Below are 25,846 nucleotides of genomic sequence, written 5' to 3'. Positions count from 1 at the left end.
TTTTACACAGCAGATGCCTTTCCATCTGCAACCCAGTACTGAGAAACACCCACACACTCTTGCATTCACACACACTCATACACTATGGCCAAAATAGTTAATCTAATTCACCTTGAACCAGCGACCTCATTGCTGCGAGGTGACAGTGCTAACCGCTGAGCCTCTGTGCCGCCTCGTTATTTTATATATTCATTCATTTATTAATTTTCTTTTGGATTAGTCTCTTATTTTTCAGGGGTCAACACAGCGGAATGAATTGCCAACTATTCCAGCATATGTTTTACGCAGAAGATGCCTTTCCAGCCACAACCCAGTACTGGGAAAACCCCGCAACACTCTTGCATACACTCACACACTCATACACTGTGGCCAATTTAGTTCATTCAATTTACCTCACACCAGTGACCTCCTTGCTGTGAAGCGACAGTGCTAACGTCTGAGCTACTGTATGTATATATATATATATATATATATATATATATATATATATATATATATATATATATATATATATATATATATATATATATATACTTGAGGTCAGAATTATTAGCCCCCCTGAATTATTAGACCCTCCTGTTTATTTTTTCTCCAACGAAGAGAAGATTTTTTTCAACAGTAAATAATATTTAACTAGATATTTTTCAAGACACTTCTATTCAGCTTAAAGTGATATTTAAAGGCTTAATTAGGTTAATTATGTTAACTAGGCAGGTTAGGGTAATTAGGCAAGTTATTTTATAACGATGGTTTGTTCTGTAGTCGGAAATAAAATAGCTTAAATGGGCTAATAATTTTGACCTTTTTAAAACTGCTTTTATTCTAACCGAAATAAAACAAATACAACTTTCGTATATTTATATATATATATATATATATATATATATATATATATATATATATATATATATATATATATATATATATATATTCTATAATTGTTTCTTCTGTGCACCGTGATGCAGACACAGACAATTCGTTACCAGTGTAATAATAGATCATCACTGGTTGTTACGTACTGACATGATTTATCTCATGTGTGCTAAACAATAATAATTAATAATTATTAATATTTTTAATACAAGAATTTTTGTGCTGTGAATTGAAATATTAAATTGTGTATAGAAAGCATCATCAATGCACCGTGATGCACCAAGATATCGAATTGAACCGAATCGATGGCATGATAATCGTTATTTTATTTATCTTAAAAGAATGCTACTTGTAACAAATATTACATTTGAATTTTAGTAATAATAATTCTAATAAATACTTGATTTATTCATGGTTTATTTCTAAATGTATGAGTTAAAAAAATGAATAATAGCGTTTTATGTAATGCATTTATTTATTTTAGAAAATAACATTATTTTAATAATAAGTAATAAATGCATTCATCATTAAAGAATAAATAGTGTGTTTGTATACACAAACTTGTATTGTTTAATTAAGTAATTTGTATTAGATTTATAATTGTTATCTGTAGCCAAATAACTGTAAGAAACAACATTCTTCATAATAAATTAATAATCAGATTGGTTCCTTTTCAGTAAATAATACATTTTGAAAATAAATGTATTTCTAATCGTTTTGTCTATGTATGTATGTATGTATACAGTTGATTATTATTAATTATTAAACTCCCTTTTATTTATTTTTTAAAAATATTTCCCAAATTATGTTTAACAGAGGAAGAAAATGTTCACTGTATGTCTGATAATATTGTTTCTTTTGGAGAAAGTCTTATTTGTTTTATTTCGGCTAGAATAAAAGCCATTTTTAATTTTTTAAAAACCATTTTAAGGTCAAAATTATTAGCCCCTTTATATTTTTTTCTTGATAATCTACAGAACAAACCATAATTATATAACAACTTGCCTAATTACCCTAAACTGCCTAGTTAACCTAATTAACCTAGATAAGCCTTTAAATGTCACTTTAAGCTGTATAGAAGTGTCTTGGAAAAATATCTAGTAAAATATTATTTACTGTCATCATGGCAAAGATAAAATAAATCAGTTACTAGAAATGAGTTATGAAAACTATTATGTTTAGAAATGTGTTGAAAAAAAAATCTTCTCTACGTTAAAGAGAAGCTTTCCATCTATCGTAGCTATCCATCTCTGATGCAGAAAAGCTAGTCCATGCTTTTATGACTTCGAGGCTGGATTACTGTAATGCTCTATTTGCTGGCTGCCCAGCATCCTCTATTAACAAACTTCAATTAGTACAAAATGCAGCAGCCAGAGTTCCTACCAGGTCTAGAAAATATGATCATAACACCCCAATTTTATCCTCCTTACACTGGCTGCCTGTTAAGTTTCATATTGAATTTAAAATATTACTTCTCACCTATAAAGCTCTAAATAATCTAGCTCCTGTTTATCTAACCAACCTTCTGTCTCGCTACAATCCAACTCGCTCTTTAAGATCTCAAAACTCAGGGCTTCTGGTAGTACCTAGAATAGCAAAGTCGAGTAAAGGAGGTCAAGCCTTCTCCTTTATGGCTCCTACTCTCTGGAATAGCCTTCCTGATAACGTCCGAGGCTCAGACATAACGTCCGGGACCAGGCCATATCCTGAGCTGCTGCTGCGCTGATGGTCATGGGGAGTGGAGAGCATGAGACTGATTCCAGTGACGCTCCAGGGACAGACGAGTCTTCGCTGAGGCCAGCTTCCAGAATCCACCGCGGTGATTGAAGCTCTGCACAAGACTTTTGGCCAGCAGAGAAATTAAAATGGTCGTGCCCAACTGAGTCTGGTTCCCTCAAGATTTTTTTCTTCACTCTCCTATCAGGTGAAGTTTTTTTTCCCTCTCCGCTGTCGCCACTGGCTCGCATGGTTCAGGATTGGTAGAGCTACGCATCGATGAATTTGCTCTTCAGTGTTGGAACTCAGTAATGATTTTAAATCACACTGAACTGAGCTAAACAGAACTGAACTGAACTTAAACACTAAAACTGAACTACACTGTTCCAGTTACTATGACCATTTATGTGAAGCTGCTTTAACACAAGCACTATACAAATAAAGTTGAATTGAATTGAATTGAATTGAAATAAACAGAAATTGGGGACAAAAATAAACAAAAAGGCTAATAATTCATGGGGCTAAAAATTCTGACTTCACCTGTATATGAAATATCAAAAATAACTAATAAATACATTGTTATATGTAGTAATGATAGCAAAATTTAATTCATCATTTTTAACAATATTTACTATTATTTTTATACTAATATCAAGGTACATCATAATTTATCATTTAAATAATTTGTTATGCATAACTTTCACTGATTTTTAAACTCAGTTGCTTTGCATATGGAGTACTTTATCATATAAACAAGGCTAAAATCAGCCTGAGTCTGATGTGGATCCTGCTGTGAAGGCCTTCTGTTTTTCATTGAGGCTCGTGTCTCAGTTACAGCACTTTCATTATGTCTGTGGGCTGAAGTCTGTGTTTAGCACATGTGTCCTGCACAGGCAGCACGCTCATGATTAGAGACCAGCTCTCGTGATGAGTTTTGTGGGCTCATCGCGGGTTAAGAGTAATCCCTCAACTGCAATAGTGGGACAGCACAAGTGCCTCCTTTAACCCGAAGAGAACAGAATGCTGAAGAAAATAAATACTTTATAAATTTTAATTAGTTTCAAAGGGTAACAAACTTAACATTTTAGATTTACTTTATAAACTTAAAGTCAGGTGAGGAATAAATCAGATGAGGGACATTCTGTCATTATTTATTCACCCTAATGTTGTTCCAAACATGTTTGACTTTTGTTTATCTTCAGAACACTATTAAAGATTTCCATGCCTCTCTATTGACCGTATATTCAGCTGAACATATCAAAATGCTCACGAAAAATAAATCCATATAGATTTTTTCTGCTGAAAAGACTTCAGAAGTCTGCTGAAAAGACATGGTCTCTGATAAACAGTTTTAATTTAATTGTAAATTTATATACATTTAAAGTCAGTTACATCCCATATAGTGATGCAGACGTCTCCAAAACTCGACAGGTGGACAAATCTAAACTTGTTTTTATTAAAACAAATATAAATATGCACAAAATAAATAATACTGATAATAATTATCATATTATTTAAATGCAAATTGTCATGAATAAACTGAAAAAAGCCCCCTGAGATAAAAGGCAGTGGCAAAGGCAGTGGTTTGTATATTTATGTTGAAAATAATACATTTTGTACCATTTTAATCGTTTTTTTTTTCCATATGTAAAGATATTTACGTATTGCTGTGCATCTTGTGTGTATTAAGCAATTTGTAAGTGTTTGGACCTGCATAGGCGCATCCTAGACCTTAGACCAGCTTTTAGTAGCTCAATGGCGCGGTCCATTTCAGTTCCTCAAAATAGCAATGCGCTAACAATGTACTGTAACACACCTCCTTTTCAGACCAGCACACCCACGATTCCACAAAGTGGTCCAAATGAATTTGCTTTTTAAACAACGTGGCACAATGTGTGCACAATACTGTTGCGGTGGTCCAAAAATAGCCACAAATCACGCCAAACACGTCTTGCGCCTTATTGCGCAGGGTTTATGATAGGGCACTCTGTCCTTCAATGTCTGGAATAAACCTTTTAATTTTTTATGATATTCCAGAAATTCCATGACCCTTGCATGAGAACCCTGTGTTATGTATTTTCCTATATTTTAAAATTAATTTGTGTGATTGTAAAGTTGAATATTCAGTAGACATTATTCCAGTGATCAGTGAGAAATTGACAAAAGAAATTGTTCTATTTTTAAAAAATATATCATTAACTTCAATTCAAAATGTTTTCCTTTAGAGTATAATGGACCTCCCTCTTCTTCTTTTATCTGCAGTCAAGCTAAATAAGGTAAACATGCGCTAAAATTAAAACCAAGAGTTTGAAATGGGAATTTCCTTTTGTGACGTTATAGACAGTTTGTTGTATATGACTGTGTAGTAATTTAGCAATATCTAAAATAATTGCGTTCCTCCCTCCCTGGCTTCAAATCATTCAAGTATTTAATTGAATTTAAAATTAAAACACTAATTCTAGACGAAACATAACCTGTGTTTTAAATCTTAAAGATAAGATGAGTGTAATATAGGAATAAGAGTTACATCAGGATAGCAGTTGAACTTTGTGAAGTCAGATGTTAGATAACATCAGTATTCTCATCGGAACCATATGTGACATCATCATTACAGTGTCAGGGAATCCACCCATTCGCCTTGACAATTATTTATGAACAGCATTTAATTAACGTGCAGTGTTTAAGGCTTTTTGCATATTAGGTAAGGGGGAAGCCTAAAACACTCACAAAAATAATTAAAATATACAGTTGAAGTCAGAATGATTAGCCCCCCTTTAAATTTATTTTTCTATTTTAAATATTTCCCAAATTATGTTTAACAGAGGAAAGAAATTTTCACAGCAAGTCTGATAATATTTCATCTTCTGGAGAAAGTTGTATTTGTTTTATTTTGGCTAGAATAAAGCTGTAAAAATAATTATAATAATAAAATCCTGGTTAATCAAAAACAAACCTAAAAAACTTGCTTTGGGAATTAAAAAAATAGCAGGAAAGCAAATAAATAAATAAATTATTAGTAAATTAACCGCAAACAGCGAACTACCCTTTTAAGACATGTGGCTGTTAGAAAATTTTTGTCAAAGCTCAGGAGGCTTAAAGATTTTTGTCATCTTTTTAAAAGTCAAAGACTAAATAGTTTAGATGTAGCCTATATTACGAATGTCTAAGACATTTAGAGAAAACGGTGTCAATGAAGACGACTGTATAAGAAAAAGAAGCGCTGTGTATCGTTTATAATTTACATGAAAGACGCTTTTTGTAGCCTTTAAAACACGATTGCATAAAAAAGCCACTGAATTTTGGTTCAGTCAACCTTAAGTCAACACCGCCCTCTGCTGGTATTAATCTGTGTTGGAACGTTTTTTAACAGCATTTTTCTATGTTAGGGTTCTATAGCAGATTACAATAACATAATACTTAAAACTGAAATTCATATCATATCATTGTTATATTGCATTGTATATGTCAATATTATAGATGTCAAACACACACACACACACACACACACACACACACACACACACACACACACACACACACATACACACACACACACACACACACACACACACACACACACTACCGATCAAAAGTTTGGGGTCAGTAGGATTTGTAAATGTTTTAAAATAAGCTTCTCCTGCTTACCAATGCTGTATTTATTTAATCAAAAATACAGTATAAATAATAAAATTGTTATTTGTTAATGCACTATAAAATAACTGTTCAAAAGTAGTTTATAATTTAATTCCATTATTTATTTCACTGATTTTAAAGATGATTTTTCAGCTTCATTACTACAGGCTTTAGAGTCACAAAATCCTTCAGAATTCACTCTAATAATAATAATAATAATAATAATAATTATTATTATTATTATTATTATTATTATTATTAATGGTAATAGTAATAAAAGCAATGATGACTGGAGTAATGTCATTTGAAGCTACGTACCATAAGAAAGCAGTTATATAAAATTGTAATAAATGTTTAACCGTATATTTTTTAACATTTAATAAATGCCGCCTCGATGAACAGTAATTTTCTTTAAAAAGAAAAACATAAAAAAAAAAATGACCCCAAATTTTTGACCGGTAGTGTGCATATACAGTATATACACAGTGGGGGAAATAAGTATTCTTAGAAAACATATTTCTAAAGGTGCTGCATGTTGACTTGAAGTTTTTTGTAATAAAATGAAATGACACAGGAAAAACAATTCATGTGACTTTATTCTGTATAAGACAGTCATCTTTCTGTTTTTATCAATGCTTAATCAATACTTTTTTTGTGTCATTTCATTTTTTTACACATATCGTAATTTTTAAACTAATGAGATTTGTTTTTACATGTAATGTATTTCTTTAGTTGGTATCAACATCTGGTGAAAGGTTCAATACAATAACACCTAGCAAGGGCATAGAATTGGCATAGATAGAGGAGATGTGTCCCCACTAATATCCACCAATTACTGAAATGTCCCTACAAATAATTTTATCGACTTCAAAATAAAATAATTCTCCGTCAACCCTTAGTAACCTATTTGTGCACAAAGGGTTATAGTTGCTGTGAGTTTACTATAATACTATTAACCAAGGCTGTGCAATTAATGGAAATTCAGTTTGGATTTTGGCCTCTATGATTATAAATAACAATAATCAGGATAAAACTAGCTAAATTTCTCTTCATTCATACCTCCTCGAAGCCAGATTGCAGTAAAATCATGTAAATTGACTCTTGCAGTTATTTTATATTATTTGGTACTTTGTTCATGTTTTTACAGGTGCAAAACAATTTGCGCAATACACGTGCTCTAGGGATGTATGTCCCCACCAATGCCAAGACCAAATCTACCTTGGCACCTAGAAATATGTTTTCTGAGGAATATATATATCAGGTCACTGATGACACAATCTATATGTTTTTAAGTCATTAGTAAATTGATAATTGTATTTATTTTCTGAGTGTTGTGAAATAATCAGTATAAAGGGTGCACCCCTGTGTTGGAACTACTATGTTAAAACAAATCTGCCATCCAGAGGCAAAGTGCATACAGATTTTATTCTAAAATGGCTTTGTGGCATTGGTTCTGTCTTGTGACACGGTCTCCTGGTTCAGTTTTTTCCCCCATTTTTAGAAAATCAAAAAGATTGTAATTAAAAAATAAATTGTTATTCTTTTATGTTACTGCACTTTAGCTTTATAAATGGCAATGTTTCCTAACCATGTTCCTGGAGGCACACCAACACATATTTTGCTTGTCTCTCTTATCCGACTTATTCAGGTTTTGGAGTCTCTCCTAATGATCTGATGAGTTGATTCAGGTGTGTTTGATTAGGAAAATGTTGAAAATGTGTATTGTTGGTGTTCCTCCAGGAACAGGGTTGGGAAACAATGCTATATGGCATAAATAAAATGTGCATTTGCAGTTAATTGTCAGTATTTTAATAGCATTTCGTTAAAAGTGTTCCATAATCATAAACTGTTTCTTACAGACACACTGGATAAGAGGTAAATGACAACGCTGATGGTCTTTTGAATGCTTCATTTTTATTTCTCTGATCAATACGTGTCATACACTAATACACAACGTTATTGGTTTTCAGGTATAGAGCATGCACACATGGTTAGTTACATTTTGTTCCACCAGAGAGTGGCTGACAGGGATTCACAAGTGTTTCGATTTCGTCTACTTCCTGATGGATGTAGGTGCCGTTGACCAAGGTCTTTTTCATTTGGTTGTTGTTATACACTCTTGTGATCTCACCAGTGAACGGGACTTCAGTTTTTAAGATATTGCTTGTAATGTCAACGGTGCAGGAATGGTTAGGCGGAATCTCCACATCCGTGCTCACAGAATGAAGGTTTTTCTCAAGTACAGATGTAGTGTTAACTCGAGATCGTGAGCGCTCATACTTAAACCCAAGTTTTCCTAGTATTTTTGCAATACTTGGGATTTCACCAGAGACTGACACCTCTGTGTTGATTCCGAATGTACGGACTTTACCAATTTGATAAGAATATGTTTTATCGATGTTTTGGTCCAGTTTTACTGTATGTTTTGATGATTTGCAGTTCCTGTTGGAAGCTTTGAAATGTTTGAGCACTTCAAGGTTTTCTGTTGTCACCGCACTTGATATTTGATACTCAACAACATTTAAATGTTGCACTTTAATGTCAGTGTTTATGGCGAGCACTTCCCCATCAGTTTGTGTCTTCATATCTGCACTTTTAGCAATACATTTACCACATACCACCAGTGACATTGGTGGAAACTTTTTATTGCTGTATTTCTTCCATTCCAGCAGTTCAAAGTTATCCCTGTTCACTAAAAACATCAAGTCTTTCAATGTTGAAATTTTAACAGATTCCCATTTCCTGTTGGACAATATTTTAAAACATGACTCTGATTTGCTGTCGTAAAAGCAAAGCTCACATTTCGAGACATATTTAGCAATGTAATATTTCTTTCCTTCTTCGGAAAATAAAACTGCATCTTTCGGCACTCCTTCTGATGTGACCCACTCCAAGTTGGTGTTTTGATCAGATGCTTTCTGGTCAACGTTTAAGACCTTTTCATCAGTATTCGATTCAATGAGCGCCAGTTCACGTGGATGTCGCTGATGGTGGCTCTCTGAAAGCTCTGCAGAAATCCAGAACAGAAACACAAAAGGCTATTAATGTTATATAAGGTGTCTACTTGTGCATTCAGAGCTTAAAGAAAATCATGTCAGTCATTAATATTAATAGTTACATAATGTCATTTAGCAGACATTTTTGTGATTCAATAAAACGATTCAACATGAAAAGACAATACATGCAAGAAATGCTACAAAGGAACTGAAAAATAAGAGCTAGAGTAAGGAGCGAAAGAGGAAAGGATGAGTTTCAGACACTACAATATGAAATTCTGTCATCATTTTACACTCCACAACCTTAACCAAACTTATATGAGAGCTTGAAAAAAATAGGAGAGTTTTCAAACTAAATTTATTATTTATTATTATTTATTATTTATAATAATTTAATATATTATCACAATTGACATAACAACAACTCATAGTAATTGTTCAATGTGTAAGCATACCAGCTCTTTCAGAGGCTGGACTGAAATCTCCCCCGTCTTGGAGTAAAATTGTCAGCAGCAGAGCAAACACGATCCTTGTGATGATCTCCATATTCAACTGATTTCACAATGTGTCTGTGAAAATCACACATAAGACAGACCTCACACACAGGTTTAATGACATGTCTTGAAAGACCACTGTTCAGTATTGAAAAAATGATTTATTTTCATTCAGAGCTTTTAGTCCACAGTCATTTTTTAAGATATTCATTTTCTTTTCGGCTTAGTCCCTTTATTAATCTGGGGTCACCACAGCGGAATGAACCAACATATTCAGTATATATTTTATGCAGCGGATGTTCTTCAAGCTGCAACCCATCACTGGAAAATACCAATACTCTCATTCACACACATACACTACGGACAATTTAGCTTGCCCAATTCACCTACAATGCATGCTGTGAGGGAAACTGTAGCACCTGGAGGAAACCTACACAAACACAGGGAGAACATGCAAACTCCACACAGAAATGCCAACTGACCCAGCCGAGGCTCGAACCAGTGACCTTTTTGCTGTGAGGGGATATTTTGAGTTTAATTTCAAAATGGGCAGTTTTCTTAAATCACATTTCAAGCACAATCATAAAACATAATTTATGAAAAGTAGATAATAATGCAGTTCAGCCTACAGATTTATTTATTTGTTCTTTTGACAGTATATTCACACTGTCATAAATAAAGGTACAAGAGCTGTCAATGGGGTGGTGGTATCGGTACACATTTATACTTAGTACCGCAATGGTACAAATTATTTGCCTTGTTTCCACTGAGTGGTACAGTTCAGTTTGCTATGGGTTACCTTTATGGGCTTGTCTCCGTTGCCAAATGGTAGGCTACAGAAAGTTGCAGATATTTGCACTTATTACTAAACAGATGATTTAGCTACCTAAATACATGTATATGTTAATTACTAACCTTTCTATGGACAGGATATTATAACTGCAGATCAAGGATATGAAATAGTCTACTGTAACATCTGTAATTATATATATTTAAAAATAATAAAACATATTTGAACATATACAGACTCTTAAATGAAATGACACAAACCATACATTTGGCCTTATTTGGGTTCAATATGAAACATCAGTAGGCTACAAACCTCTCATCTATCTTTGTTCTTAACCAGCACATGTAACATCTTGTTAAAGGTAATTCAATCATTCCGAGTTCATAATTGTCCAAAATACGATGATAATAATTAAACATGGCAGTTTGTTCATGTTTTACGTTGCTGAAAAGAATTTGCTCCTTTGTTTTTTTGGGGGCTTCTCCTTTGTTTTTTGTGTGTTTCTGAAAGCATGTGAGCAACTTCTATGAGCTCAAGTTAATTATTTCAAATATAGACACGCAAATGAGTTCTCTAGAAAAAGTGAAATCACTTGCACTTTTCACAAGCTTTTAGACGGCCTAGTAAACAACAACAGGACACACAGATCTTGCTCTTCTTCTTAGGTTTGTGGTTGTTTGTCACAAAACGAAGACAAGATTTGTTTGAGCTCGGGCCGACCATGACTTGCCATTAGTATATATTATTATGATGTTATGTCTCGGCTGTGTATTTAAAAATGGCACTTCTCTTGTTTTCATGCTCCTGGCTTGTTGCACACAATGATGACGTTTCTCTGTAAACCAATTGCGTTCAGCTGGGTGTCTAGCTCTACCCTTTACTGTTCTGCCATTTTGGTACCCTTTGGAAAGGATACCCAAAAAGTGATTTGGTTCGGTTCACTTTTTGCTATCTTTTGACAGTGGAAACGAACACATAAGCATACTAAACTGTACCGAATCACTCAGTAGAAGCAGGCTGTTTCTTATCATTTTCAAGCAGCATGCTTTTAATACTTTTAAGGTACTAGCTTTGGAAAAATATGTGTACCATTTGAAAAGGTTAACAAACTGACAGATCCCATATTGTTTTTGAGACTGATCCTGTAATACAAATCAAAATGAGAAAGAAAACAGCTTATGTTGCATTTCATATCTAATACAATGTCTTACCTGTGAATGGTGTGAGCTGGGAGTGAAGATCTCTGTTATCGGTCCAGTGGACCTACTTCTTACACTCTTTTATAGTCTTGAGATGATGCAAATGTATCGTTGTGCCACACACTTTTGTTTCTATAATTTGTCACATAATCTCTTTACATGTAAATTAATCCCTTCATTCTATTACCCAATCATTTTAATAGCTGTTATCTAAAACGTTCCATACATTACCACTTACTGGTGTGCCGCCTTTGGCCATGTGAATAAGTTTATCTAAATTCTCTACAATTCTCCACTGTGCTATCTGACATTTATTTAAAACAGAGGATCCAATAGTAAAGACCTGATAAATTAGATAGCCGTTGAAAGAACTAATATGCATGTGCAGGTTATAGCGCTTTAGTGTATTCTTCTGGTAAAAAAAGAATAAATGTTAGTTAGAATCTACTTAATAAAATACGTTGGGACAACACAACGCTATTCGACCCTCTCTGCATTCCTGTGTCTTTCACGCGGTATATGATTACAATAGTTGAACTTTTCAAATAACATAAGTCTTGGTACATGGGTTTCTACTACATTTATTTATTTACTCATCTAGTTATTTAAGTCATATTAAGTTACAATGCAAAACCCAATCATTTAGGGGAACTCAAACCATTTGAGGACAGGGATTGCCTTAAATATTTCATTTTAAAAAATAATATTTATTAGTACTGTGAACTCCATTTGTGTCCAGGGAATATTAAATACAATTGTAATGCCACTGAAATAACATCATTTAACATGTGCTCTTCTTAAACAGTCTATTGGTTTTACTTATTCCAGTTGAGTTTGCTTAATTTTTTGAGTTAATGAGTTCACACAACTTCTGTAATATTTGAGTAAAGTCCAGCTTGTTTTATTTGATATGCTTGAATATTATGTTTTTGACTTATATTTTACTTTTATTGACAATGCATGTAGGTCTTACGATAAGTCTCTCTTCCGTGGAAACCATTTTCCGCAATATATGTAAAAAAAATAAAAAAACAAGGCTTTAGAAGTCAGTATGGTGATTTGAATGTAAAGTTAGATCATATAAATATAAACTAATAGAAAATGCACCAATAATTTACTAAAACACATTTGAGGAGTTAAAACAAGTAACTGACAATTTCAAGGTTACAAATGAAAGGTTTCATGGCCTCTCTGAAGTTTTAACAAGTAAGATATAAAATTGTACATGTTTTAGTAAGCCAGGTCAAACATGTTGATTTGATTAACTTGAACAATGAGAATGTTTTGGAGTATTCCAGTTCTATTAAATCATTTTGTTTTTTAATGGTTTTCTTTAATGGGATTGACTTTTACGTCATAAAATAAGACCCATAAAAAGTTTTACATTCTTATAATTTAGTTATTACATTCAGAAATTTAGATTGAAGATAAAAAAGCTATCAAATTTAGTATGGTTTAAAATGCGTTAAAAGCAAACTGTAGAGGCATACACATATTCACAAGGTGCTTGTGGCTTTAGAGTGACCTATATTTCACTGTTTGTTTCAATACACCTTGTTAATTTTAAACACTAAGTGCCTTATCAAAATTCCTGTGTAACCTTATAGTGTATTTGTTAGTGCTCTGCATGTAAATCATCCTTGCACTTTTCATTTATCTTTCATTTGTTATCTGTTTGTTCAGCTTTCTCACTGAATTGTGATATCTTAAATTTATTTAAAACAGCAGGTCTATAAATTGTTTAATGGTCTTTTGGGGACCCAATAAGGCTGTTCCATAGTGTACTTTGTCATTGAATGAGTTAAAAAGCATAACAAGTATTAACCAGGTATCATACACATTTTTACTACTAAAATTCCATGACTTTTCCATGATTTTTTCAAGACTTTCAAGTACATTTTCATGACCTAAATGTTTCATGCAAGGTCTATACCTAAGAGGTAAAAGAAAAACAAAGCATGTTCAAATTTATTACATATCGTAAAACACGCAGTTATCTATTTAGTTTTAATTATTATTTATATATATCTAAAATTGGTTTAGATGATGCTTACACCACACTAATAATGTGAGAGTATGTGATTGGCCAAGGACAGAAAAGAAGTAAATAGCCCATATACAGTTGAAGTCAGAATTATTAGCCCCCCTTTAAATTTTTTTCGCTTTTTTTTAAATATTTTCCAAATGCAAAGAAATTTTCATAGTATGTCTTATTTGTTTTATTTCAGCTACAATAAAAGCAGTTTTTATTTTTTAAAAAACCATTTAAGGTCAAAATTATTAGCTACCTAAGCTATAGTTTTTATTTGATACAGAACAAACCATTGTTATACAATAACTTGCCTAATTACCCTAACCTGCCTAGTTAACCTAATTAACCTAGTTAAGCCTCACTTTAAGCTGTATATAAGTGTCTTAAAAAATATCTAGTTAAATATTTACTGTCATCATGGCAAAGATAAAATAAATCAGTTACTAGAAATGAGTTATTAAAACTTTTAAATTCTTCTCTTCGTTAAACAGAAATTCGGGGGGAAAAAATAAACAGGAGCGCTAATAATTCTGACTTCAACTGTAAGTATAGAGATATCCGTTTTCCATGACTTTTCCAAAACTTTGTGGGTTTTTGTTTTTTCCGAAACTTTTCCAGACCTGGAAAATGGCATGTCAAAAAAAACATGACTTTTCCAGGTTTTCCATGATCGTATGAACACTGATTATCTTATTTATTTAAAAAAAAAAAAAGAAAAAAAATCCCCCAGAATTGTAGTTTGTTACTTACAATTTCAAGTTTATGTCTCAGATTTTGAAGTAAGTCCAAATTGAGAGTTTCTCCATCAAGAATGTTCCCCTAACGTTCCCTTTTTGGTTTTTTTAGAAATAAAATAAAATGAGTTTTCTGTGAGATCATGTGTGAACATCCCTAGAACATTGCAGGGAAATATTTTGAAAGAAAATGTTTTGGTAACCAGGAAATAAAGTTCCCACAATGATCTGAGAACCAAACATTGCCAATTCTGACTGTATTTTTCTAATAAATAATGAGTAAATCTGAGTTAAATTTGCACAATTTAGATTTAAACAATTAAAGTTGATAGCTGAGATGCAACTCAAAGCATATTTAAGATGATTTAAGGCATGGATTCCACTCACTTTGTTTATTTTTAGACCATTGTTTAAATACTTTATGTAAATATTCTAATTAAAAATAATTGGCTTAAATTATTTTTATTGAGGAAACTTGTACAGCCACATGCACAATTGTTGCAAAGTATCACTCTCGAATCAACATTTGCTGTTATAAATAGCAATTGAAGCCACTTTACATGTTTGGACTATTTATTTGGCAGTCAAGCCATGCAATAAACAAAACACAATCAACATCTCAAATACATAATTGAATCACAAGTTACAAAATGTAATCTTCACAAACATTTGAACCTTAATATTAAATGTTAAAAAAAATAATAAAAAGTTTGACTGCATCCAAAATGGTTTAAAATTTTAAATAAAAACTTAAAATCACTCTGGACTTTGCTGCAGCACAAGAAAACAAAAACAAGCCCATATACTATTGAAGCATGAAACTGAAAATCAAAAAATATTGATTTTGTCCAGCTGACTTTAGGAATGTCATAATGCTCTGTCAGTGTGTCCAGGTGTCTGTTGAAAATATATATATATATTTCTGCATTGCGTATGCATAAATTAAATAAAAATGCAAATTAGCAGTATTATTAGACATTCATCATTAAAATAAGGTCAGTTCGCTGCCAAACGTCCTGCTGCTGTGCACCTGATGCTGAGCAACGATAGCCATTTTCGAGCAGCACATAGTTTGCATGATTATTTCCGAGCAAGTCCTATATATTAATAATAATGTTAATAATAATAATAATAAATGCCTAGTTCGCTCGCTACCAAACACCTTGCTGTTGTGCACCTGATGCTGAGCAAAGGCAGCATCTGGTTTGCATGATTGTTTTCGAGCTACTGTAGACCTAAATAATAATAATAATATTATTATTATTAAGAATAATAATAATAATTAATATTGTTCACTTACTGTTTTTTTATTGTTTAGTTTTTTTAAATAGTTAATAACAGGACCAGAATAAAAACACATTGGGCTCAGTTGCTACAACAAAGGGTACTATTTTAAAAATTGTTTTATTTCCTCCTATTGATTTTGATTCGGCTATATATATATATATATATATATATATATATATATATATATATATATATATATATATATACATAACTAAACAATAAAAAACAGTAAGTGAACAATATTAACGCTGAATATTTTAAATAAGTGGGTTTAAAAAAATACAATAGGATCGGTGGCTGTGCACTAGCAACATCTCAGGTATAGCCAACTCATTTAAGAGCTGAACTAAAAGAAGTTAAAGGGCAATACAATACGGTCAGCCGCAATGCCTACTTTACATTTGTTTTCTCACACAACAAGACTTGAGACTTTCTAAAACATTGGATTAATGAACAAATTTTCAAAGGAACTAATCAAACACATACTTATAATTCGTAATAAATAATGTGTTGTAGTTCAGACTAACAGATATAAGCTTGCTGTCTGTGCGTTGTGCTAATAATAAACTTGACATTTTCTCTTTGTGACCAATATATGTTATACAGCGGGCCCAGTTCCATATTGCACATATAAATATTGTATATAGGCTACTATTAGGTGCTGCCAACAATTTTTATTTTTTATTTTTATACTGCATTTTATTTTATGCATTTACTATTGTATGAAATAATAAAAAGGTGAAGTCCGCTCGTAAAGCGTGTCTTGCGCACAGAAATTCATACATTCTGAATTAAGTTCTCTTTAACCTAATTCTGCTTAAATTGTAGAAAATCTTTAAAATGACAGGACTTTAATCAAGCCTTTTTCAACTGGAGAATTACAGTTATTAATAGCGTAGTCCTTATTAATGATCAGTTTATAAAATACATCATTTACAGATCTACTGAAAAATAAGATGAATATTTAATAACTATAATATTTTTATACCTTACAGCTTAACAGTGCGTGCGTATTATCAAAGATGTAGTCATTGATGTAAGCCTGCTAACTGATCAAATGACAGAATATGTAAACTTAGTTTATATATATATATTGTAACGAGCGCACACATGCCACGTCGCCCTAATCACTAATCCAACCCAGCTGGACCATCATCAACACAGGATCGCTCACAGCTGGACGTCATCAACCGGAGAGGCATATAAACCAAGCCCACGCCAGGAAAAGACGAGCTTCATTCACCCTATGACTCCATGCGCTAATGCTTGTCTCGCTGTCTCTCCACAGCAGACTCCAGCTCGTGACGATCCCACATCCGACTACTCACTGTCCTTCACCTACTTCCCGGAGCACCAGAGCACCTCATCACGAAGAAGAGCACCGTTTGCACACCTCTCACTTTGTAAATAAAGCACCCTCCGGGGACTTGTCTGTAAAACTATCCAACTGTGTCGTTGTTTTCCCTCTGCCTCGCTACAATATATATATAATTAAATAATAATAATAGTTAAAAGCCTGGGTGCTGGTCCACTGAGGGCTCTTATTTTGAGGGCTACGTCAAGAGCTCAGATTTGGTTAACCAATCAAAGGAAAGTTGGCATTTCAGCACCGCCTACACGTGTATAATGAATTTTAAAGTCGTTTATCCATTTTCCTACCCTAAGATTAAAAAATGAAAATGGAGCCAAAATCTCGTTTTTTGTGACCAAATGAAAAATGAAGACTGTTTTTATAGCCGTTTTTCATTATATACATATATAGGCAGGCAGGGTGGCTGGCTGGCTGCCTGCCTGCCTGCCTGTCTGTATATATATATAACTAAAACAAAATCAATAGGAGGAAATATGGCTGGCTGGCATAAACAAAAATATATTTTAAAGTTAGTGAATAGCTAGAGTCACCATATTAACCTCCTGCTGAACCTGCTGGTAAATTTGACCAAACTCTTGAGCACAAGTGCGCTGGTGGAGCTCCATGAGGAGAGCATGACCAGCCAGTTGTATTCAAGGCAATTTTGAGCACTGTATCTGGTATGAACCTAACTAATATGCCCAATTTATAATAGAAATGGTCCTGAAGATTATATTCATGATGGTAAATCAATGTAAACAGAAACGTTTTCTGCAGAGAAAAAGAAAGTGATCGCGTTAAACTCTGAGCTACCTGGCTGGTGACGCAGCAAGTGTTGCAAACCCACCGGTCAGTTTAAGGGCTGTTTGAAGCGCTTCTTTGAGGAAACACTGCTGCAAATGTCTATGACGGAAACAAGTAGACACAAAAGAATACACATTTCATGAATTAAAAATGTAATTCCTCTGGATGAGAGTGCGAGGACACGCGCCAGACTAAGATAGTGAGCGCGCTAACGGGGACGCATAACCAGCGTAGAACTCCATGAGGAGGGCGTGACCAGCCAGTTGTAATCGAGCCACTTTTGAGAACTTTATCTGGAATGAACCTGACTAATATCCCCGATTTATAATAGAAAAGGTCCTGAAGATCATAATTATGATGGTAAATCAATATATAAAGCTGCAGAGAAAAAAAAGCGATCGCTTTAAATTCCGAGCTAACTGGCTGGTGGTGACTGCAAGGTGATTAGCGTCGATAACCCACCAGTCTGTTTAGGGTCATTTGAAAACCTTGTTTGGAATAAATTTTCTGCAAATATAAGGTATGTAAACCAGAATACCATAAAGACTATATGTTTCATAAATGAATCATTTGATCACCCAAAAAGAGTGCAAATTAGACACCACACTTATAAGGCTTAAGCGCTGTTAAACTGAGCTGCTTGCGTAGGCGTTAGTACCAGCCAGTTGTATTGACAGCTATTTGAGCGCTGTATCTGTGATTAGCTTGTTTAATGAGCCCAATGCCTAAATGAAAAGCTCTATTATATTTCTTTCAGAGAAATTGAAAGCAAGGGAAGGAAACTTAGACCTTACCACATTTTGTAGATTTGAGGACACTTTATTTGTAATAAACATTCCGAAATGTCCCATCATTAAGAATAAATCCGTAAAAATGTTCATATTGTTTATTGTTAAAACATTTGATGGAATGAAAGGTCATATGACTTGCCAGTTGCCAACTGCCACCAAGTAGCCACTGGTAGGACACCTTACCCACCAGCCAGTTGTTAATGGCGACCAAATAGCCACTGGTAGGACACCTGACCCACCAGCCAGTTGTTAATGGCGACCAAGCAGCCACTGGTAGAACACCTGACCCACCAGCCAGTTGTTAATGGCCACCAAGCAGCCACTGGTAGAACACCTGACCCACCAGCCAGTTGTTAATGGCCACCAAGCAACCACTTGTAGGACACCTGACCCACCAGCCAGTTTGTTAATGGTCACCAAGCAACCACTGGTAGGACACCTGACCCACCAGCCAGTTTGTTAATGGTCACCAAGCAGTCACTGGTAGGACACCTGACCCACCAGCCAGTTGTTAAAGGCCACCAACCAGGCTCTGGCTGCCAGTTGCCAACTGTCTGGCAAAATGTGGCTGCCACTGGCTGGTCATGCTACCCGACAGTTGGACACTGGCGGCTGCCATCAGCCAGTGTCAGGTCACATGACCCGCCACTGGCGGCTCCTGCCAGCCAGTTGAAGATTGAACCCCTTGAACTTTGGTTCATTCAACCTTAAACCAACACCGCCCTCTGCTGGTAATGATATGAGTTGGTAATAACATTCTTAGTGTTCTGTAGCAGATTACAATAACATCATAATTATTTCAATTAAAATGCATATTATACCATTGTTATAGTGCATTATATATGTCACTATTATAGATGTCATCATTCATATATATATATATATATATATATATATATATATATATATATATATATATATATATATATATATATATATATATATATATATATATATATGTATATATATATATATATATATATATATATATATATATATATATATATATATGTATATATATATATATATATATATATATATATATATATATATATATATATATATATATATATATATATATATATATGTGGTCCCCACAATGGAATGAACCGCCAACGTATCCATCATATGTTTAACGCAGTGGATGCCCTTCCAGCAACAACCCATCACTGGGAAACTGCATATATATATATATATATATATATATATATATATATATATATATATATATATATATATATATATATATAACGACGCAATGGGTAGTACTGTTGCCTAACAGCAAGAAGGTCACTGGTTTGAGCCTCGGCTGGGTCAGTTGCCGTTTCTGTATGGAGTTTGCATGTTCTCCCTGCATTTACAAATGTTTCCTTTGGGTGCTCCGGTTTTACCCACAGGTTAAAGACTTGTGGTGCAGGTGAATTGGGTAGGCTAAATTGTCTGTAGTTTATGTGTGTAAATGAGTGTGTGTGGATGTTTCCCGGAGATGGTTTGCGGCTGGAAGGGCATCCGCTGTGTAAAAACGTGCTGGATAAGTTGGTGGTTCATTACGCAGTGGCGACCCCGGAATAATAAAGGAACTAAGCTGAAAAGAAAATGAATGAATGACTATATATATTTTTTTTCAATATATATATATATATATATATATATATAGTTAAAGTCAGAATTACTAGCCCCCTTTAAATTTTTTTTTTCTTTTTTAAATATTTCCCAAATGATGTTTAACAGAGCGAGGAAATTTTTACAGTATGTCTGATAAAAAATTTTTCTTCTTCAAAAAGTTTTATTTCTGCTGGAATAAAAGTAGTTTTTAATTTTTTAAACACCATTTTAGGGACAAAATTATTAGCCCATTTAAGCTATATTTTTTCTGTATAATCTACAGAGCAAATCACTGTTATACAATAACTAGCCTAATTACCCTAACTTGCCTAGTTAACCTAATTAACCTAGTTAAGCCTTTAAATGACACTTTACGCTGTATAGAAAAGTGTCTTGAAAAATATCCAGTAAAATTTACTGTCATCATGGCAAAGATAAAATAAATTAGTTATTAGAAACGAGTTATTAAAACTATTATGTTCAGAAATGTGTTGAAAAAAATCTGCTCTCCTTTAAACAGAAATTGGGGGGAAAATAAACAAGCGGTCTAATAATTCAGGGGGGCTAATAATTCTGACTTCAACTATATGAGCAATATCACACGAGTAGCAGTGCGATATGGCTGTATATCGGCACTGGTGGGAGGCGTAAGTTGTGCCCCCACCAATGCCGATATAAAGCCATATCGCACTGCTACGAGTGTGATATTGCGTTTATACAACAGTTTGATGGCATAATTGTGTATATAAAAACAAAATCAAACATGGAGAGTCTCAAAACCCCTTTTGAATGAGGAACTACTTTCTTCCGCGTTGAATTCAAATAATAAGCTGACAGTTAAACAGCTGAGCGAGCATCTTTTAAACTTAAGATCTGTAGAACTTTTTGCTGGCTGTATGTGGGCGGAGTAATACAAGGGTTAAGAGGCTGTACAGGTGCTGATATTACTTAAATATATCACGGCTATATAAATATAAGATCACTGATGACACAATCTATATGTTTTTAAGTCATTAGTATATTAATTATTTTATTTATTTTTTGAGTGTTTTGAAATAATCTGTATAAGGGGTGCACCCCTTTGTTGGAACTACTATATAAAAACAAATATCGTCCAGTGGCAAAGTGCAGAAATTACAGATTTCTATCAAAATTAAGGTCTAAAATGGCTTTGTGGCTTTGGTTCTTTCTTGTGACACTCCTGGTTGTTTTGTTTTTCTTTTACATTTTTTCAGAGAATTGCAAACCACTAATACATCATAAATTGCAATGTTTTTATCTTACTGCAATTTAGCTTTATATATAGCAACCTTGTTCCTGGAGACACACCAACACATATTTTGCTTGTCTCTCTTATCTGACCCATTCAGGTTTTGGAGTCTCTCCTAATGATCTGATGAGTTGATTCAGGTGTGTTTGATTAGAAAAATGTTGAAAATGTGTATTGTTGGTGTTCCTTCAGGACCAGGGTTGGGAAACATAGGTGTATGGCACAAATTTTAATAGTATTTTAATAGCATTTCGTTAAAAGTGTTCCATAATCATAAACTGTTTCTTACAGACACACTGGATAAGAGGCAAATGACAACCCTGATGGTCTTTTGAATGCTTATTTCTCTGATCAATACATGTCATACACTAATACACAACATGTCATTTGTTTTCAGGTATAGAGCACGTACACTGGTTATGCACAACTTGTTCCACCAGAGAGTGGCTGACAGGGATCCACAAGTGTTTCGATTTCGTCTACTTCCTGATGGATGTAGGCGCCGGTGACGAAGGTCTTTCGTATTTGGTTGTTGTTGTACACTCTCATGATCTCACCTGTGAACGGGACTTCAGTTTTGAAGGTATTGCTTGTAATGTCAATAGTGCAGGAATGGTTGGGCGGAATCTCCACATCCGTGCTCACAGAATGAAGGTTTTTCTCAAGTACAGATGTAGTGTTAACTCGAGATCGTGAGCGCTCAAATTTAAACCCAAGTTTTCCTAGTATTTTTGCAATACTTGGGATTTCACCAGAGACTGACACCTCTGGGTTGATTCCGAATGTAAGGATTTTACCAATTTGATAAGAATATGTTTTATCGATGTTTTGGTCCAGTTTTACTGTATGTCTTGATGGTTTGCAGTTCCTGTTGGAAGCTTTGAAATGTTTGAGCACTTCAAGGTTTTATGTTATCACCGCACTTGATATTTGTTGCACTTTAATGTCAGTGTTTATGGCGAGCACTTCCCCATCGGTTTGTGCTCTCATGTTCAGATTTTTAACAATAAATTGCCCACATACCACCAGTGACATTGGTGGAAATCTTTCGTTGGTATATTTCTTCCATTCCAGCAGTTCAAAGTTGTCCCTGTTTAATAAAAACATCAAGTCTTTGTAATTGGAAATTTTCACATATTTCCATTCCCCGGTGGCCACCCTTTTAAAACAGGACTGTAAATTGCTATCGAAAAAGCAAAGCTCACATTTTGAGATATGTTTAGCAATGTAATGTTGCTTTCCTTCATCCACAACTGAAACGGTGTCCTCTGGCACTCTTTCTGATTTGACCCACTCCAAGTTGGTGTTTTGATAAGATTCTCTCTGGTCGGTGTTTAAAGAGCCCATATTATACATGAAATAGGGTCATATCTTGGTTGTAAGGGTCTCCAACAACAGTTTAATATGCATGCAAGGTCAAAAAACACTTTCATGGTCTTATAATCTGCATTTATTTTTACCTAATTATCCCGGCGACTCCTGTATGAATCGTCCAGTGATTCATTTGTTCAGAAACCCCTCCTTAGCGCGAAGCTAATCTGCGCTGATTGGACCAATGACAGCCTGTTGCGATTGGTCGACTGTCTTCAGTCAGAGAGTAAAATGCCAAACAGCTAATCAGCAATATAAAAGTAATCACAGTTCATACACGCTCGATAGTGTAGGCGTGGATTTTAGCTGCCAGTGGGTCAATGTAAATACAGACGATGGACTTGAAAATACAGACGACTAACTATTTTATTGAGCAAAAACTCCAAAAACAGTTGAGGAGATCACATAGCTTCTCACTCTGCTCTTTTCACAGACACACACACACATATTGCACACACACACACGCACTTAACCCTGCTCCGGAGGACAACGCGCGCACACACACACACACACACACACACACAAACACACACACCTCCGGACGACAGCGCGCGCACACACAGACACACACACTACTCCTCGTCAACAACTCCTCGTTAACAAAGCAGCACGCGTCGCGTTTTTAACGTGACTTTGCACGCGATAAGAGAATATAGCCAGTTAACCTGATACAGTACACGCGGTTACAAGTAACAAATCACAACTAAATACATTTGCAAGCTAGAGTCAACGAGGCAACACCTTTAATCGCACATACTTACATTTGAGAAATGGAGGAAGAAACCCATCCTGACGTCCAGCAGTAAGTTACTCTTTACTGATCCTTCCTTTAACAAACGCTGATGAAGTATTCTTTGTAGCATGTAGTTTCCAGAAGTTTCCAGTAGTTTCCAACTGCTTGGCTATAATGCTGATGTTTCATCTTTGGGTAGAGACTCAATATATCCATCTGCAGTGTGACTTCAATCGACCGGCATGTTTGTGTGTGTTTGTGGGTGTGTGTGTTTGTGTGTGTCTGGGTTTCTGCGTCAGAGGGCGGGGCCTCAGGTTTGAAATCTCCCGGGTTTGCGCGTGCACGTGAATAACTTGGTTTCGTTCGTACGTCATGGCGAAACACCTAATGACTCGGTATCAAGGCGACTCGTTTGAAGCACTATGAGTCGACTCTTTTATAGATGAATCAACAGTTTTAAACACTGTACACTAACAGATTTAAGCCTTAGCTAGATACTTCACTTCACTTAGAGCTGTGTTACACACTACATGGAGGGGAATTTTCAAAAACCTATAATATGGGCTTTTTAAGGCATTTTTATCAGAAGGTTTCGATCCAATGAGAGCCAGTCCACGTGGATGATGCTGATGGCGGCTCTCTGAAAACTCTGCAAGACAGATTCAGAACAGAAACACAAATCAATTGGCTATTACAATTCTTCTCGGTGGCTTTGGTGCATTTCCCACAACACTATTTACTTTTGCACAACAGTTAATGCATTTCTTAAAACAATAAGTCATGTGAGTGTATTAGAGGCCAGCTAGTAAATGCTGTGCAGGTAAACCTCACTCCTCTGACCTCTAAAGGTGCTCTAGCAACAGATGCTAGAGGCCATGGTCTTTAGCCTTCTTGTTAGAGCAACCGACTCCCATGCGGAAGGTCGCCAGCTCTATCCCAGCTCGGAGCGGGTTGGGTGGTGTAGGTCCGGCGGGGTTACATGTGCACATCATAGTAGCAGTTTCTAATTCCTTCCAACAAATTACAAATGCTTTTGGACATGCATCAATTGCTTTCATACAACTCTCTGCTGTTTTATAACATTATCATTTGCTCATGTCATGTCAGTCAAAATTAACCAAACTTGTGAATGCTGAATAGTCATTCCATATAAAACTAATAGTCCTCATTTCATTACTTGAGTCATTACATACAAAAATGTTGAACTAGTCAAAATCATATATATATATATATATATATATATTTATATATATATATATATATATATTTATATATATATTTATATATATATATATTTATATATATATATATATATATATATATATATATTTTTTTTTTTTTTTTTTTCCCTGAAAATGTCTTTTAAGTTGAACAATTTCATGAATGATTTACTGACCTATGTAAGTTGTAAGTTCAGTACCAATATGTACTGCGATGCTATTTACAGTTGTGCACAGCTTTACCCAAAGCAAGTTTATCTTTGTTGTAAATAAGGGTGTATTTACAGTTTTTCTCAGTGGCTTTGGTGCATTTCTCACAACACTATTTACATTTGCACAACAGTTAATGCATTTCTCAAAACAATTAGTACAAACTGCAAATCCAAGTTGATAACCTGCAAAAGTGTGTCACTTGCTCAAAATGGATAGCTCATTCCTCAAAAGCAAGTATTGATGTCAATGAAAGTGTCAGTGTCACACCAGTGTACACCATTGTTTATGAACAAGATAGTCAAATGGCTTAGTCATGTTTTCATTATGACAGTTTACTCTGTACATTTTACAAATGCAAAAATGTTTGGTGACACTTCCTGAAAATGCTCAAGACAGCACTGTATACTATTTGCACAGCCATTTGAAAACTACAGTAAAGTTAGACATCACTGCATTTAGTGGGGTATCTGAGGACAAGACACTGAATATATGTTATGTAACTTATATGACATTGAAAAAATAGAGGTTTTAAGCAAAAAAAAAAAAAAATAATTATGATGATTTCTTATTTTATCATGGTTGACATGTCAACAACTCATAATTGTTCAATGTGTAAGTGTACCAGCGCTTTCAGAGGTTGGACTAAGATCCCCCTCATCATGCCATAAAATTGTCAGCAGCAGAGCAAACACTTTAAAGCTACTATAATTGAGTGTTTTTTCTCTACAATTGTA

At 34.4% G+C, this 25,846-nt stretch overlaps 1 protein-coding gene and 1 long non-coding RNA gene across 7 annotated transcripts in view; one reads left to right on the top strand and one right to left on the bottom strand.

The window, feature by feature from the left end:
- LOC137488916 (uncharacterized) overlaps window positions 1-22,621 on the top strand; it is a 54,686-nt gene extending 32,065 nt beyond the window's left edge. The window contains exon 7 of one of the 2 annotated variants that reach the window (XR_012397528.1): window positions 21,973-22,621. This is a non-coding gene — a long non-coding RNA (uncharacterized lncRNA). The remainder of the gene's footprint in view (window positions 1-21,972) is intronic. The other variant, XR_012397529.1, reaches the window with a different exon arrangement.
- On the bottom strand, window positions 8,018-18,162 carry LOC101882550 (natterin-3-like). 5 transcript variants are annotated; one of them, XM_021473444.3, is made up of 3 exons: window positions 17,919-18,162; window positions 9,674-9,787; window positions 8,018-9,229 (listed from the first exon to the last, which is right to left on the bottom strand). In XM_021473444.3, the coding sequence occupies exons 2-3, from the start codon at window positions 9,762-9,764 to the stop codon at window positions 8,214-8,216; spliced, it is 1,107 nt and encodes a 368-aa protein (XP_021329119.1). In that variant the 5' UTR covers window positions 9,765-9,787; window positions 17,919-18,162; the 3' UTR covers window positions 8,018-8,213. The 5 variants fall into 5 exon arrangements, with proteins under 5 accessions (XP_021329119.1, XP_073792898.1, XP_073792897.1 ...); XM_073936797.1 differs by having other exon boundaries at window positions 17,953-18,149; XM_073936796.1 differs by lacking the exon at window positions 17,919-18,162 and adding an exon at window positions 16,998-17,247.
- Window positions 22,622-25,846: the final 3,225 nt, after the last annotated feature.

This window comes from Danio rerio, chromosome 22 (genome assembly GCF_049306965.1).
Source record: "Danio rerio strain Tuebingen ecotype United States chromosome 22, GRCz12tu, whole genome shotgun sequence".
NCBI classification, from domain to species: domain Eukaryota; kingdom Metazoa; phylum Chordata; class Actinopteri; order Cypriniformes; family Danionidae; genus Danio; species Danio rerio.
The sequence above is the reverse complement of the archived record's forward strand: the minus strand, read 5'-3'. Positions and strand labels throughout refer to the sequence as shown.

Excerpts from the sequence above, each read along its gene's own strand:
- LOC101882550 (XM_021473444.3), bottom strand. The coding sequence starts at position 9,764 with ATGGAGATCATCACAAGGATCGTGTTTGCTCTGCTGCTGACAATTTTA. Across the intron at positions 9,230-9,673 it reads TCCAGCCTCTGAAAGAGCTG|AGCTTTCAGAGAGCCACCAT; the intron begins GTATGCTTACAC and ends GGATTTCTGCAG.